This window comes from Mesocricetus auratus, unplaced genomic scaffold (assembly GCF_017639785.1).
Source record: "Mesocricetus auratus isolate SY011 unplaced genomic scaffold, BCM_Maur_2.0 Super-Scaffold_4256, whole genome shotgun sequence".
Lineage (NCBI taxonomy): Eukaryota > Metazoa > Chordata > Mammalia > Rodentia > Cricetidae > Mesocricetus > Mesocricetus auratus.
The window spans coordinates 117,276,404-117,292,386 of record NW_024429182.1 but is presented as its reverse complement, the minus strand read 5'-3'; the positions used below and the strand labels follow the sequence as shown (position 1 = coordinate 117,292,386).

At 40.3% G+C, this 15,983-nt stretch overlaps 1 protein-coding gene across 1 annotated transcript in view; it reads left to right on the top strand.

Annotated features, from left to right (window-relative positions):
• The window catches only part of Ticrr (TOPBP1 interacting checkpoint and replication regulator), a 42,437-nt gene that overhangs the window by 18,895 nt on the left and 7,559 nt on the right, over positions 1-15,983 (top strand). The window contains exons 9-18 of the mRNA XM_040729861.1: positions 1,167-1,267; positions 1,855-1,948; positions 2,038-2,117; positions 2,282-2,509; positions 3,000-3,096; positions 7,360-7,417; positions 7,945-8,106; positions 11,212-11,302; positions 14,601-14,659; positions 15,703-15,834. Of these exons, the coding sequence (XP_040585795.1) occupies positions 1,167-1,267; positions 1,855-1,948; positions 2,038-2,117; positions 2,282-2,509; positions 3,000-3,096; positions 7,360-7,417; positions 7,945-8,106; positions 11,212-11,302; positions 14,601-14,659; positions 15,703-15,834 (1,102 nt within the window). The remainder of the gene's footprint in view (positions 1-1,166; positions 1,268-1,854; positions 1,949-2,037; positions 2,118-2,281; positions 2,510-2,999; positions 3,097-7,359; positions 7,418-7,944; positions 8,107-11,211; positions 11,303-14,600; positions 14,660-15,702; positions 15,835-15,983) is intronic.

Genomic DNA, 15,983 nt, shown 5'->3' with positions numbered 1-15,983 from the left:
TAAAGGATTGGCAAATTCCAGATTTTGGAATGTGAGCCTGATAAACTGGAAGACCAGAATCAAAGTGAACATCTGTCCTAATGAAATGCTATATTTTGTGTGTATGTTAGCTGTATGAATTAACTAGGTTTTGACCTAGCTGCTCTTCAGAATCTCTTTGTTGTTACTTTGGTTTACTATTATTATTTACTTGTTTGTTTTTATTTTATGTATATGGGTGTTTGGCTGGCATGAGTGTCTGCATACTGTGTGTATTGGGTTCCCCGGAACTGGAGTTGTTTGTGGGCTGCTGTGTGGGAACTGGGAATCAGACCTAGGTTTTTTGGAAGAGCAGCCAGTGCTCTTAATCAATGAGCTATCTTTCCAGGCCTGTTGTTTTGTTTTTAATGCTAATGTGTGGTCCTTCCAGATTGATAGACTAACTCCAGTTTTCTTTATGTTGGGACTTGGGGATCTATTTGTTTTAAAAACTCCCTACATAATTTTAGCAGTGTTTCAAACCACTGTTTTAAAGTACCTCATTGCCTATATCCATATTCAATGGCAAAATCAGTGCTCTGTCTCTATAGTGGACAGGAGCTGTTTATGGTATCACTGCTTTGTAGAACCTTTTTTTAAAAAATTTAGTGTATAAAGCTGGGTGTGGTGGCACACTCCTTTAATTCTTCCACTTGGGAGGTAGGAGGATCTCAGTTCAAGGTCAGCCTGGTCTACATGATAAGTTCTAGGACAACCAGGACTACATAGAGAAACCCTCTCAACAAAAAGGTGTGTGTGTGTGTGTGTGTGTGTGTGTCCAGAGTCCAGAAGAAGGTGTCAGACCCTCTAGAGCTGGAGTTAGAGGTGGTTGTGAGCAGTCCAGCATAGGTGCTAAGAATCCTCTGCAAGAACAATTTGTGCTCTCAACCCTAACTGTTGAGCCATCTCTATAACCCAAGAAACCTTCCTGTAACAGTTGAAATCTAAAGACTTGCTGTTTCTACTTGGTTACACATAGTTGTTTTGTTCCCCCGCCCCACATTCTCTAAGACATCAAAGGAAAGCATTCATTTCAGTGGTTTTCATTCAAATGAAAGAAAGGGGAGGTATATAAGGCATTAGTCAACTGTGAAGCAAACTAGAAATAAGTAACAGTTTTCTCCTACATAATAACTTTGTGTTTACAGGTGGCTTGCCTGAATCATATGAACAGTAACCTCTTAAAAACCAGCAAAACTCTCCGACAGGATCTAGGGGGAAAGCTGGATAAAGAAGATAAAGTCAGAGAGTAAGAAACCACTTTGTTTAATTTTACTACTACCCCAAAACACAATTCTCAGAGTTCTTGGGACAGTTTAAATTGTCAATTCCTTGAGCATGCTTTTGTTAGTGATCTTTATGATGTACTGAGGGGCAGTTTCAGTCACTTAATTGCCTAACAAGCACACCAGTATTTAGAGAAAACACTGGATTCTTATTAGACTCGTCTTTCCCTCCTTTTATTTAAAAAGAAAAGTATCATGGAGCCCAGCCTGTCCTCAAGCTGAGGCTGGCCTTTAACTCCTCATTCTCCTTCTACTACCTCATGAGAATTGAGGTTGCAGATATGCATCACCGTGCCCAGGCTCAGGCATGCTAAGCAAGTAAGTCACCAGCTAAGCTACATCCAGGTTTCCCCACCTATGCATTGCTTTTCCCCCTCTTTTTCAGTACTCTGAGATTGAATCCATGGCTCTGTATGTGCTAGGCATGTGCTTCAACTCTAACTACCTTCCCAGTTCTTGGTCATTGTTTCTTATATAAATAGATCTTTGCTCAGAGTTTTCAGTAAGTGGCAGTCAAAGGAGACATCACCAAGTACTTTGTTTCCTCAAGGTGCCAGCTTCAGGTGTTTCTTCGTCTGGAGATGTGTCAGCAGTGCCCCTCAGTACTGGAAAGTACAGATGAGGTGGAACAAGTCGTGGAGGAGGTGAGTCCCTGGCTGCTGCCCTGAGAGCATACGCTCCTGCTTTCCACTTCCCAGCAGGGGCTATGGTAATTTTCTGCAACCTCTTTCAGGTGACAGATTTGCTACGCATGGTGTGTCTCACTAAGGACTCGGCATACCTGTCAGAGTTTCTGGAGGAAATCTTGAGACTGTAAGTTTAATGACCACTGGCTTAGTTTACCATTGTTTTACCAAGGACTCCACATGGTGCTGTCTTAGAATTATACGATTACAGGGGCATTTTTTCAGGCTGGGTGAAGGGGTAGAGAAGATGAAATGGTAACTCTGTTCCGTATCTTCCAATACACTCCACAGGTATATTGACTCCATCCCAGGGACAATTGGACAACTTTACCACAGCCTGGGGTTAAAGATTCCTCAGAAGCTGGCTGGTGTCCTTCCTACAGAGTTTTTTAGTGATGATTCTATGACTCAAGAGAGCATGTCACCACCTCCCTCATCAAGTGCTCACAGATCAGTGTCAGGCATTACTGAATCTGAGCAGCTGGAGGAGCTGCGGACCAGATCAGCCAAGAAGAGAAGGTATCGGAACAATTACCTACGCTATTGTTAAATTTGGAGAAGGGGCAAGTTTTTAGACAGTCTCATTTTTGTCCATCTAATGTGCTGAGTTGGTAGTTGCCCTCGTATCAGAATCACAGACATAAACTCTCAGGAGTTCCCTCCAGGTAGCATCTGACACTTTATATTTATTACTCAGGGACTATGTGGTATTTATTTTGGTTTACAAAGATTTTCTTTCCTGTCTACAGGAGTGTCTAAGAACTAGGAACCTCTTATGAAATAAGATTAGGGTTCCAGCATATTTGTATTACCTCCCTTGCTGTCTGTCATTTTTATTAACTAGCTGAATCTGTAGTTGCTATTTTTAGTAATTCTGGGCTTGTTCTAAATACAGGCCAACCTCAAGATAACTAGCACTTAATTTAAACAATGTATTTTAGATGCTGGTTTCATGCAAGCCTTGCTACATAGTAGTTCCTTTATTTGGTGTTTTTTCTGTTTTTAAAAGGAAAAATGCACTAATAAGACATAAAAGCATTGCAGAGATTTCACAGAGTCTTCGACAAATTGAAGTTCCCAAAGTGTCCAAGAGGGCTATGAGAAATGTAAGTAATCACCATTGATAAGAGCTAATGGTTCCTCTACGGCTGAGATTAACGCTGAAGGGGAAAGATAATGTTTCTCCCTGTGTGAAGTCAGCTTTGGAGGGTACTTTATCTGAAATGATCTTTCAGAGTGTTTGGATTTTGGAGTATTTACTATCAAAACAATTTTTTAAACTCTTTGGGAGTTAAAGATGGCTTAATGGTTAAGAACACTCGTTGCCTTCCAGGGGTCTTGAGTTCAATTTCCAGTGCCCTCATTGTGGCTCACAATCCATTGTAACTGTACTACTATGGGATCTGCGGCCAGACATACATGCAGACAAAACACCTACATACATAAACAAATAAATCTTTTGAAAAGAAAAATCTTTGAATTTTAGCACAATTCAGATTTTGTACTTTTGGATTTAGGGATATTAAACTAATGTTGAATATTTCTGTGAACATGTATTAAACTATAACCAAAGGAATAAAGAAATATAAAATTAAAAACCAACAACAAAACAAGGGCTAGGGAGATAGTTGAGTCAGTAAAGTACTTGCAGCCTGAGTTCAGTCCCCAGAAGTAGTACACACACACACACACACACACACACACACACACACACACACACACACACACGGAGTTGGGGGGAGAGGGGACACGGAGTTGGGGGGAGAGGGGATAGAAGCCCAGTTGATACATTTCTTGCTTTAACTAACATGAGGACCTGAATTGATCTCTAGAACCCATGTTTTAAAACTACATCCAATAGGACTGGAGAGATGGCTCAGTGGTTAAGAGCACCGGCTGCTCTTTCAAAGGACCCAGGTTCAATTCCTAGCACCCACATAGCGGCTCATAATTGTCTGTAACTCCATATCCATGGTCAACACCCTCATGCAGACAGAACAGAAAGTGGTGACCCGTGCCTTTATTCCCAGTACTTGGAAGGCAGGGGCAGATCTCTGAATTCCAGGCTAGCCTGGTTTATAGAGTGAGTTCCAGGATAGCCAGGGCAACACAGAAACCCTGTCTTGGAAAACAAAAAACAAAAAACCAAAGCCAGGGACCGGGACTTGCCTGGTAAAATGCTTGCCCTGCAACATGAAGACCTGAGTTAGTTTAGAATCCACGTATAAAATGCCTGGCATAGTGGCACATACTTGTAGTCTACCATTAGGGAGGCAGAGACAAATCTCTGGGTCTGCCAGACAGCTAACCTAGACTGCTTGACAAGTTTTCAACCAGTAAGAGACCCTATCTTTAAAACAAAACTGTGTTGGTTCCTAGGGAAGGACACCCTAAGTTGTTCTTTGGCTTCCACATGCACACTTGTGGACCTGTCCCCCACAAATACATGTATCTGAGAACACACATACACAAAGACAGTGATAGCTATAGTAATATGGAGAAAACAAGTGAAGTTAGGAGGGGTCCTGGAGAGGTGGTTCAGTCAAGAGTGTTTGCTTCTCTCCCAGAGCCCACACTGGGAAGGCTCACCAGCGCCTGTAACTCCAGCCTGCACATGCCCATAACTGAAGATTATAAAATAGATCTTAGCCAGGCATGCTGGCCACGCCTTTAATCCCACCACATGGGAGATAGAGGCAGGCGGATCTCTGTTAGTTCAAGGCCAGTCAGAGCTAGTTCCAGACCAGCCAGGGCTGTTATATAGAGAAACCCTGTCTCAAAAAACCTAAGAATGAACAAATGAATGAAAAAATAAATAAGTCTTCAAAGAAAAGTTAGGCAAGAATAAATTTAGTCTTTAATGTGCATAACAAAACTTTAGTTATGTTATGTTAGTTCAAGGCCAGTCAGAGCTAGTTCCAGACCAGCCAGGGCTGTTATATAGAGAAACCCTGTCTCAAAAAACCTAAGAATGAACAAATGAATGAAAAAATAAATAAGTCTTCAAAGAAAAGTTAGGCAAGAATAAATTTAGTCTTTAATGTACATAACAAAACTTAAAAAAACAACAGTGAAAATGTCGTTGAAAAATAGTGTATGATTGTAATAGATGTTTGATTATCTCCCGAAAAGTATTTTCTAATATGTTACATTTCATTTTGATCCTAGTTTAGGAGGGGGTGGGAGTGGAGATGGACACTGTCATGACACCTGGTGGTAACTGTATTTTCTGTGACAGCATAATGAGGACTTTCAGGGAAACAAAACAGTGTACCTAGGATTTGCTTACTAGGTGAGATTAGCATCTTGCTGAGGAAAGAAGGGAGAATGAAGAAGCCGTGGTGCTCTGGAGCATGAACTGTCTGAGAGAGGTCAAGTCTGTGAGAACTCGCTTCAAAAGCGTCTCTATGGTGGAGGTTGTTCATTTCTACACTGCCCATACTGTGGGAGGCGAGTTTCTTTTAGAAGTAACAGTGTTCACTTTCTTACTGTATCTTACCTGTAGATAAGATGCCAGCCTCACAGATCTTATAGTCATGACTGAAGGGAAAAGAAGTCCAAGTAGATGTACAGAAGCTGGGAGAACTTGTTATCACTAGTTTTTTATACTGATTTACATTTTCTAGCATTTTTGAAAATTTCTATTTTAGATTGTCCAAGACAGCCATGGCTGGACATGGTGGCTCACATCTTTAGATCTAGTACTCAGGGGGCAGAGGCAAATGGATCTCTTTTTTTGTTGTTGTTTTGTTTTGTTTTTGTTTTTGTTTTTCGAGACAGGGTTTCTCTGTATTGCTTTGGAGCCTGTCCTGGCACTCCCTCTGTAGACCAGGCTGGCCTCAAACTCACAGAGATCTGTCTGCCTCTGCCTCCTGAGTGCTGGGATTAAAGGCGTGTACCACTACTGCTCGGCCGCAAATGGGTCTCTTGAGTTCGAGGCTCGTCTGGCCTACATAGTGAGTTCCAGGCCAGCCAAGGCTACATAGTGTAACCCTGTTTCTGAAAATAAACAATGATAAAACATATCAGCGCAAAGACTTAAGGACATCAGGTTTTGATATTGATTAAAGAATTATTTTGGGGGCTGGAGAGATGGTTTAGAGGTTAAGAGCACTGACTGCTCTTCCAAAAGGTCCTGAGTTCAATTCCTAGCAACCACATGGTGGCTCACAACCATCTATAATGAGATCTGGTGCCCTCTTCTGGCATGCAGGCATACATGTGGGCGATACTATAAACATAATAAATAAATCTTTAAAAAAATTATTTTCATGCCAAGTCTTGGTGGTGTACACCTTTAATCCCAGCACTTGGGGGCAGAGGCAGGTCGATCTCTCTGAGTTCAAGGCCAGCCCAGTCTATAGAGCGAGTTCCAGGACAGGCAAAGCAATACAAAGAAACCCTTGGGGGGGAGGGCGATTATTTCATGCCAGTTGGTACAATAGATAATGATAGCTGTTGAACTGAAGGATCAGTTAAGAAATTTGAGTTTTTTGAAAGATCAATATAGTTAAACTAGGAAACAGTGAATTTGTATTATAAGTGTAGCATATATTATGTACATGGTGTACATACAAATATGCAGACACAGCATTCATGCACATAAAATCTTTAAAAAGAGATAGCAAATAGGAAAATCTTGAGAAAGGATTCCTTTATTTAGATATATCTGGGAGTCTCGACTCCTTCGCTAGAGTAACAGGCCAATAGAGGTTTGGTGCAGAGGTGTTAGGAATCCAGTGTCCTAATCAATCTGTATGGTTTTCCTTTTTTAGGTATAAAAGATATGCATGGTCACCATTATAAAATTGAACAGTATCTTTTCTGTCCATTCTTCAAAAGTTAGTTTGTTGTGTATAATCCTGGACCCTTTTCTGTGTATACCTAAAACAGACATCAATAGTTTGTTCATAATGTACCCACATCTACATGAATTTAAAAATAATTTCATCCTAGTTGAGCATGTGTACATCCCTGTAAAGTTGGTATAAGGAGCTAAAGCATAAGCATTGTTACATAGCCAGCCTGAACTGCACGGAGACTCTTATTTTCAGAGAAACAATAGATTTAAGCTACCATACTTACTATTCTGAATTTTAAAATCCTCCCCATTACATGTCTCTGTGGTGGTATACACACGTCTCCCATGTGGTTTCAACTCCTCATTGTTTCACTTTTAATGTGTGTTCACAGTGCTTCTTATTTTGGATTACTACTCATAGCGGGGTGTCTTTGGAACATGTACTTGAGTGCATTTTACTATCTCTGCTATGGATCTCTCTGAAATGCAAAGGTCAGAGTTTCAGGTAGAACTTTTATTTTTGTCTTGAATGAATGCCTGTGTTGATCTTCCTCATTTCTCATTCCAGGACAACTCTCGCCTTGTATCTGCACAGCCACCACTCCCAAGGAAAGACACAGTTCAAGGTGTGTTTTGTGTTTTCAACAACTATTCACTGGATTGACAAATTTACTTTGATTGGATGTATTTAATGTGCTAGGTGCTAACAAATAGAAACATTCAATCTATAAGTAAAAATATTAAATTCATTATTAAAAAATGCTTCCCACAAAGAGAAGTAGAAGATTACAGGATCAGATGATGGCTTAACTGCTGAATTCTACCCCGCATTTAAAAATAAACATACTAGCATGTATTATTTCAATTGATAATTCTGCACAGTTTGTTGAGGAATGAATTACCTTGAACAAATGATGCTGAGATAACTGTACTGGGCTTACACCTCATTCAGAAATCTGTGTAGAACCCTTTGGAACCTGTAAGGTCAGTAGTCTTGAGGTTCCCCAGAAGTATGCTATCCAGGGGAATCATTTTCATACAAATGGTTACAGAGTAGCAAGCCACTCTTTTGATCTGGCATCCTTAGTTAGTTGACACCAACATAATGCTTTTTAATCTCCTGTCTCTCTCCTCTCTCCCTTGATGCTTTTAGAAGTGACAAAAGTCCGAAGAAATCTCTTCAACCAGGAAATGATGTCTCCTTCAAAGAGGGGGCTGAAGCGGGGACTGCCTCGAAGCCATTCTGTATCAGCCTTGGAATCTCTACACCACAAACAGAACAACTTCAAGAAGACCAAAAGCAGTACATTTCAAGGTAACCACAAAAGGGATTTGTAACAAATTTGCTGATAGTGTTGTTCCCACTTTTATTCCCAAATTAGTAATCTGAGTCTTTCTGCTTTTTTTCTGGATTAGTTTAGCTAAAGGTTTGCTAGTTTTATTGACCTTTTGAAGAAACTTGAACATTTCTTCATTGACTTTCTAGCCTCACTTTTCTCCCTTTACTTCTTTTGGTTTTAGTTTCTTGTTTTTTCTTTTTAAAAAGTTTTGGTTGTTGGTTTTGCTTTAAAGACAACCTCAATATGTAGGGTGTGAGCAATAAGGTTGTCTCATGTGGGTTCATCCTTCTTGGAGTCAATTAAACTTGAGCAGTTAGGTTTGTGTCTTTCATCTGAGTAAGGGCGTTTTTAGCAATTTTTCTTCAGGAAGGTTTTCTGCCACTTTGTCTTTTCACCTTAGAATCCCCATGATACATGTGGTGACATACATGATAGTACAGTGTACATGGGTGCCTCAGTCTCTAATTTTTCTTTTTCTGGTCAGGCTGTTTAATTTTATTTTTTCATATTTACTGATTATTGTGCTTGCTAAGACATATGGTTGAATCCTTTTTACAGAATTTCTTGTTGCATCTGCATTTTTTGGTTGTTTTTAATCAGTTTCATTTAACCTAGGCTGGCCTCAAGCTTGCTATATCACTAAGGATGACCTTTGATTTCTTACTTTCTTCTCCTTTTTTTAATCCAAATTATTTTTATCTTCTGGAAGTTTTTAGTTTAAAATATAATTACATCATGTTCTTCCTCCCTTTCTTTCCTCTAATCCCTCCCATTTTCCCTCCTTACTCCCTTTCAGATTCATGGTCTTCTTTTCTTTAATTATTATTGTACACACACAAACACACACACATATGTATGTACACACATAAATATATAAATACAGCTTGTTGAGTCCATTTACTGTTGTTTGTGTATGTATGATTTTAGGGCTGAACAGTTGGTATTAGGTAACCAACTACGGGGCACATTCTTGAGGGAGACTTATTTCTCCCTCTCTCAGCAGTCATTAGTTGTCTGTAGTTCTTTTGTCTAGGCCTGGACAAAGACCTGTGAGATTATGTTAGCGTGTCTATTGATGTCATTGTTCAGTTTTTATTTAAGCATCCATATTGTATATTTGGATTATTGAAGTATAACATGTGTAGCTTCTCTATCATTTGCAGCAGATTTTCTGGTTGTAACTCTTATTAATCTTTCTGCCTGCTCTTTGGTGATGTTTCCCAAGCCTTGGGTATGGGTTTGTGTTGTAGATACACTAATTTGAGCAGAATACCACACAATCAGTTGCTCTCAGCATTTTGGCCAGCTGTGGCGTTTTGTATTGATTTCCATTAGCTACGAAGAGATGCCCCTTTGATAAGAGGTGAGAGCTCTACTTCCTTGTGGATATAAGGATAGATATTAAGAATGCAGGTGGGAATTACACTAGTTTAGTAATAGACTCTGCTCTAAGACCATGATCTCACCAGCTCTAGATAGTTGACTAGGTTTCTTTTACCAAGCATGAGTTCCCTCCTGTTGACTGGGACTTAGGTCTAAATAGATAGGTGTTGGTTACTGCCAAGATAGGCGCCGCTGCCGCTCCTTTAGGGATGTGTGGTGAGGCTGGTCCCTGTTACAGCTCATAGGCGTCGAAGTTGGATAGGACTGTGGATCACTTCCCTCCCTTGGCAGTTTTCACAGCAACTCCCAGTGCGATAAAAAGCCAAGCCTCAGAGAGGATCAGATCCAGTTCACATCCTTAAGTGTACAACTTTATATATTTGCAATACACTAATACTTTATACATAATTTTAGGTAAATATAAAATAATATGATTTCTGTGGCTTCTACAATCATGTTTGTTATTTATCCCTCTTCTTCCCTCATTTTTAAAGTTCCCTCTCCCTCTATTTTTCAATTTCTCCCTTCATATCAATTCTGTTGCTCCTGTTTCTACTCCCTGAGTACTGGAATTGGCTGTATGTACTGTTAATTGAATCCAGGGCTTTATATATACTATGTAGAAACTCTTCCAATTGAGCTATACCCCCATTTTTGGCTATACTTTTTAGCTACAGAATTCCTTTTGTTACTTTCTATTGCTTGCTGATATTTTTATGTATTCCCCCTGGTTTCCTTGCTTTTTGTAACCTGTAGATTCATAAGCTCATTGAGCATATTGAGACTCTAGGGTCTAGGCTATTTTAGGGATGGATGGTTTCTACCCACATCTTTTTCCCCATGGATGGGTTATGCTTTGTACAACTTTTGAGTTTTTGTTGTTGTCATGAACTAGCTATCTGACAAATTATAATATAAAACATTTATTGTTGTGTGGAACATTGACGTTTCTATTTTATCTTTGTGTCCAGGCAATGACTTGCCAAAGATTTTCATAAATGTTTAGATTAAAAAAGGATTGGAAAAAGCCATACCTTTGCCGTTATATCTTCTGATAGAGGGCTAGAGAGATGACTTAGTGGTTTATGCACTTCCTGCTTTAAAGGACCTAGGTCCAAGTCGGGTGACTTGCTATCACCTTTAACCCTAGCTTCAGGGAGATCTGATGCCTCTGGCTGCCACCAGCAACTACACACACACACACACACACACACACACACACACCCCTAAAAATTAGCAATTACAAATCAGTCAATCAATCAGTCTATTGATAGATGCTGTGGAAGAAAGCCACTGCTGTTTGAGAGGGCTGTAACTGACCGGATGTCTATAGCCATCCCACAGGGATTTTTATATCTTACATTGGCTTGTGTCCTTTTTTTTTTTTGTGTGTGTGTGTGTGAGAGAGAGAGAGAGAGAGAGAGAGAGAGAGAGAGAGAGAGAGAGAGAGAGAGAGAGAGAGAGAGAGAGAGAGGGATCAAAGGCTTGTATCAGACCAGCTTGTGTCATTTTTAATCAGTTCTGCTGACTACTCGATTATGTTGAGCCCTGAAGGCATAGACTCTAGCTCAGAGTTCAACATCTTCTCTAACCAGGTAAAAAGCCACGCGTAAGTTCAGACTGTTCCCCTTCCTTCCCTTGCTGCTGCCTGAGAGAGTTAAGTGAGATTTATAGTTGACACTGTTTTTGCATCTTAGGTTATCCCAAACTGCTGACTAAGAGTGTAGCCGAGACCCCAGTCCATAAGCAAATCTCCAGGCGACTGCTTCACAGACAGATCAAGGGCAGGTGAGTGACAGCCGAGTCCAGACCCCTTCAGACCACCCCCAGTGCCATCTCATAGGCAACTCTTCGCCTTCTCTTGGCCTTCTTGGCTAATTCTTAGCCTTGTTGATTGTATTTTACTGACAGTACAGTAATATATACTACTCCACTCTGGCCTCTTACACTGAGTGTAATAATTTTGTGATTATGTACATTGCTTGTATCAGTTCATCCCTTGTTATTAAGTAGTATTACATTAATGGATCTTCTGCATTCACCTGTTGACATGGGGAAAGGTGCCAAATAAGGTTGGGGAGCCAAGGTAGCCTTTGTTGATGCAGGTATAGCTGGGGCTTGTTTTTTTCTGTAGTCACTAGTTAGACCAGGGAAATTACTGCCCCATTCCAAAAAAGAGCTGTCTCTTGGGAGGAAATTTTGTCTCAAACTTTTAATGTCTGTTGTCAGATTTTCCAGTAGCCAATCTAAGATATATGAGCAGCAAAAATAAAACCCAGGGAGCTCGCTGCCCTTCCTTCTTCAGGTCCTCAGTTGGACTGTCTTTCTTTCCACAACTCATTAATAATAAGGGAAGAAATGCATATATTATATACTGTGGCAGCTCTGCCAGGACATTGTGTGCAGATCTTACGCACTTGTGTAAGTTACAGGGTGATTTGAGAGAAATGAGAATGAGGGTCAGAAGCCCTTGACAGGCTGATGGGCATTAAAGCTCTTCATAAACATGCCTACTCTTTACTGTGACTGTACATTAATGGAATAAAAAAAAAAACCTTCTGTTTTAAAGCTGGTTTTGACATTGTCAAAATACATTTCACAGTAAAAGCATCCTAGGGGCTAGAGAGATGGCTTAGTGGTTAAGAGTACATAGTTTCTTACAGAGGACCCGAGTTCAATTCCCAGCTCCCAGAACCATGTAGAATAATTTGCAACAACCTGTAATCCAGCTCTAGGGGATCCGACAACTCTAGTCTCTAAGCACCGAACACAATGTACATAGGCACACACACACACACACACACACACACACACACACACATTTTTTTTGTATCTTAAAATTCTATCTCCTGTGGTGATATATTATTTATGATTTAATAAAGCTTGCCTAAAGGATCAGAATGCAAAGCTAGCCACAACCTTAAAAGCTGGGCAATGGTAGCACAAATCCCAAGACTCAAGGGACAGAGGCAGATGGATCTCTGTGAGTTCAAGACCACCCAGAGCTACATGAAAGTGAATCAGTTCAAAAGAGAAACAAAGCTAATGCCTTTAATTCCAGCACTACAGAGGTATAGAAGGTAGGAGCAGGGCATTTAGAATTCAGTCTCTACAATTAGTCTCCAGCCACAGTGAGAACAGGATATCTCCAGTCCTGGTAGAGGTAACAGCTAATGGCTAGCTGCTTTGCTTCCCTGATCTTCATCTTGAACCCCAACATCTGTCTCTGGGTTTTTATTGTTCATGTTACAATCTCCATCTATATATGGAGCAGGACTTGGTGATGGTGTATATCAGCTTATGCAAGATTCATGGTTCAATCCCCAGTTCTCACAGGGACAATAATTGTCAATGAGAGTGCTTACCAATGTTAATTATCAATAACCTTAAGGTCTGGCCTCAAGGCTTTTGCTCAGAGTTCAAAAAGAGACACCACAAAAAGCATAGGATCTAAGTTTGAGGGCTACAGAAAAGAATTTTCTCACACTACATTCTATACATGTGCTCTTTATTGTACTGTCTTACTGTTCTCTATTCTAATTCTTTTGTCCTGATGTCTATAACTTCTTAACTCTAGTTCTCTGTCTCAATTCTAATTCTCTCTTATTCTCTTTTTCATTCTTCTTCTTTCTTCATTTTTCTTTCTTTCCTTTTTTTTTTTTTTTTTTTTTTGTTTGTTTTTGTTACTGTTTTTTGAGACAGGGTTTCTCTGTATTGCTTTGGAGACTGTCCTGGAACTCACTCTGTAGACCAGGCTGGCCTCAAACTCACAGAGATCCACCGGTCTCTGTCTCCCTAGTGCTGGGATTAAAGGCGTGAGCCACCAGCATCTGGCTCTTCTTCATTTTTCTACTTATATTTCCTACATTCTTATCTTCTTACATTTCTGCCAGCTTCTCCCCTCAGCTACTACCTCTCTTGTCTCCTCTTCCCAAATCTCTCTTTCCTCAGAGGCTTGAAGCACGATAAGAATTACAGAGTTAGTTTCTCATTGGTCAGAAGCATATTCCTAAGCTAATTGATAAAGGCAGAACCATTGGCAACATAAGGACCCATGCCCATGGGAGGAAAACTGACCAGATGTGGAGGGCCCAGTGCCCAAAGGCAACTTTGAGACATAGATCCATTGGTAGTGGACTGGCAAGTGAAGAACTGGCATGCTTTTCTTAGTAACCTTGGTTGGACATCTACAGCTCTGACCTTGTGCATAGCTGTAAGGTTTCAAAATCATGATCTATTTACAAAAAGCCTTTAGTCTAGTGTGAATTTGGTCTGAGGTGAAAGTGAGCTAATTGTGTGCGGTTAATGTAAGAGGACAAGTCAGGCTCTTGAGAGACCACAGTCCTTGTGCGACAAATAGATCCCATTATGAGGCATGTCCCAGTACATAGTCTATATATCAAAATTATATAGCCAAAGAAAAGTCACCTTCTAGATCACCCACAAATAATGTGCCCAGCAGATGGAGTATTTTCATGAGATAAACACAAAAGCAGTGGGAAACACCCAAGGCTATTCTAATGAAGAAGTGAAATTCTTAGGAAAGAATGAAGTGGCTCATGAGAGAAATTATAGACAGGAGCAACTGGTTTCCATAAGCAGTGACCCCATGACCTTGCCAAGTGGGGCTATCCCATCAGGAATCATACATCTGGTGGTTCAACCTGTTAAACACCAGTTAACACCTGCTGTATCTCTCATGGCCCCTGACAGCTAATATTGTCAAACCCAAGACTTTTGTAGCTTTGTTAGTTGAGATGTTTTCTGTCTTTAATGTGTTTTTGTTGTTGCATACTACTTGTGTGTGTGTGGGGGGGGGGTGAGAGAGAGAGACAGAGAGACAGAGAGACAGAGACAGAGAAAGAGAAAGAGACACAGAGACAGAGAGCCTCCATGACAATGCATGTGGAGGCTGAGGATAGTTTTTTAGAGTTGATTCTATCCTTCCATTGTGTGAGTCCTGGGGATAGAATGCAGGTTGTTGGACTTGGCACAAGCACCTTACTCACTGAGCCAGCTTGCCTGCCCCCATCTTTAATGTGTGAATCATGAGTGCTATTGACTCTTTGTGCTGTTGCTCTTCAAGGTCTTCTGATCCTGGTCCTGATATTCATGTAGTTGAAGAGTCTCCTGTAAAAGAGGATGGTAAGCATATATATTTTCTACTCTTTTTGCATACTGTCTAGCTTTAACAAAAGCTTTTCTGTATTTTTCACTCAGCATATCTTTAAATATTCTCGATTCAGCATATACATATATGGATGTTGCTTTATAGAAAATGTATTAAATTTAAATTTCTTGGGGAAGAAATACTTTTACAGAATAGAAATCGGACTTGGTGTGAGGATTCAACTTCCATGTTATACAAAGTGCTGTGACATTTTAAAGTGTGTCTTAATAAGGGCAGGTGTTCAAAACTACTTTTTGTTTGTTTGCTTTGTTTTGTTTTTCAAGACAGGGTTTCTGTGTAGCAGCCCTGGCTATCCTAGAAGTTGCTTTGTAGACCAGGCTGGTCTCAAACTCACAGGCCTGCCTCTGCTTCCCAAGTGCTGGGATTAAAGGTGTATGCCACCATTGCCTGGCTCAAAGACTATTTTCTTAAATTATTTAAGTAACTAGTGTTTGTGGCAGAAAAATAGCTTAATAAACCCATCACTAAAAATACTTTTAACACATTGTAGTGTATTTTCTTCCTAGACAAAAATATATGTAATGTACACATAGAAAACCTGGTTAAACTGGACGTGGTGGCTCACACCTTTAGTCCCAACACTAAACTCTGTAGGCAGAGGCAAATGGATCTCTGTGAGTCCAAGGCCTGCCTGGTCTACACAAAGAGTTCCAGGGCAAGCAAAGGTACATAACAAAGAAATTCTGTTTCAAAAAAACAAACAAACCTAGTGTTTTATACAAAAGTCACATTGTTTATACCTTTTGTTCTTTCTGTAATGCTTAGAGGTGTCAATTTATGAGACTTGTAAAGGAACAAATTCATGGGTAATTGTGTTCTATCACCTTGGTGGGACTGTGTATCAGTCTCTTGTACATTTTCATATGCTTCAGTTGCCTCTAAAAGCCATTGTTGATCTGTGGTGTCACAGAGTGGTACCTGCTGTGCAGACACTGTGGGGAGGAGATGCTAAATCTGAAGTTCCTCCTGTTTACCAGCTCTGCTTCTGGTTCTGCAGAAATAAGTTTGAGACGAAGTCCTCGAATCAAGCAGTTGCTGTTTAGCAGAACAAATTCTGGTTCCTTCTATTCTGTGTCTCAGCCAAAGTCTCGAAGCGTGCAAAGACTCCACTCATTCCAGCAGAAGTCAGGTAATGTGGGCCTGTCTGTCAAACGAATGTTCTGGGGAAAGGAAGCATGCAGTTTGACGTTTCTCACCGTTAGAGAAGACTAAGATTAGCCCTCAGTAATCAAGGCCAGATCACAATCTTGTCTTGTAACGATTCCTCCCTTAGATTCC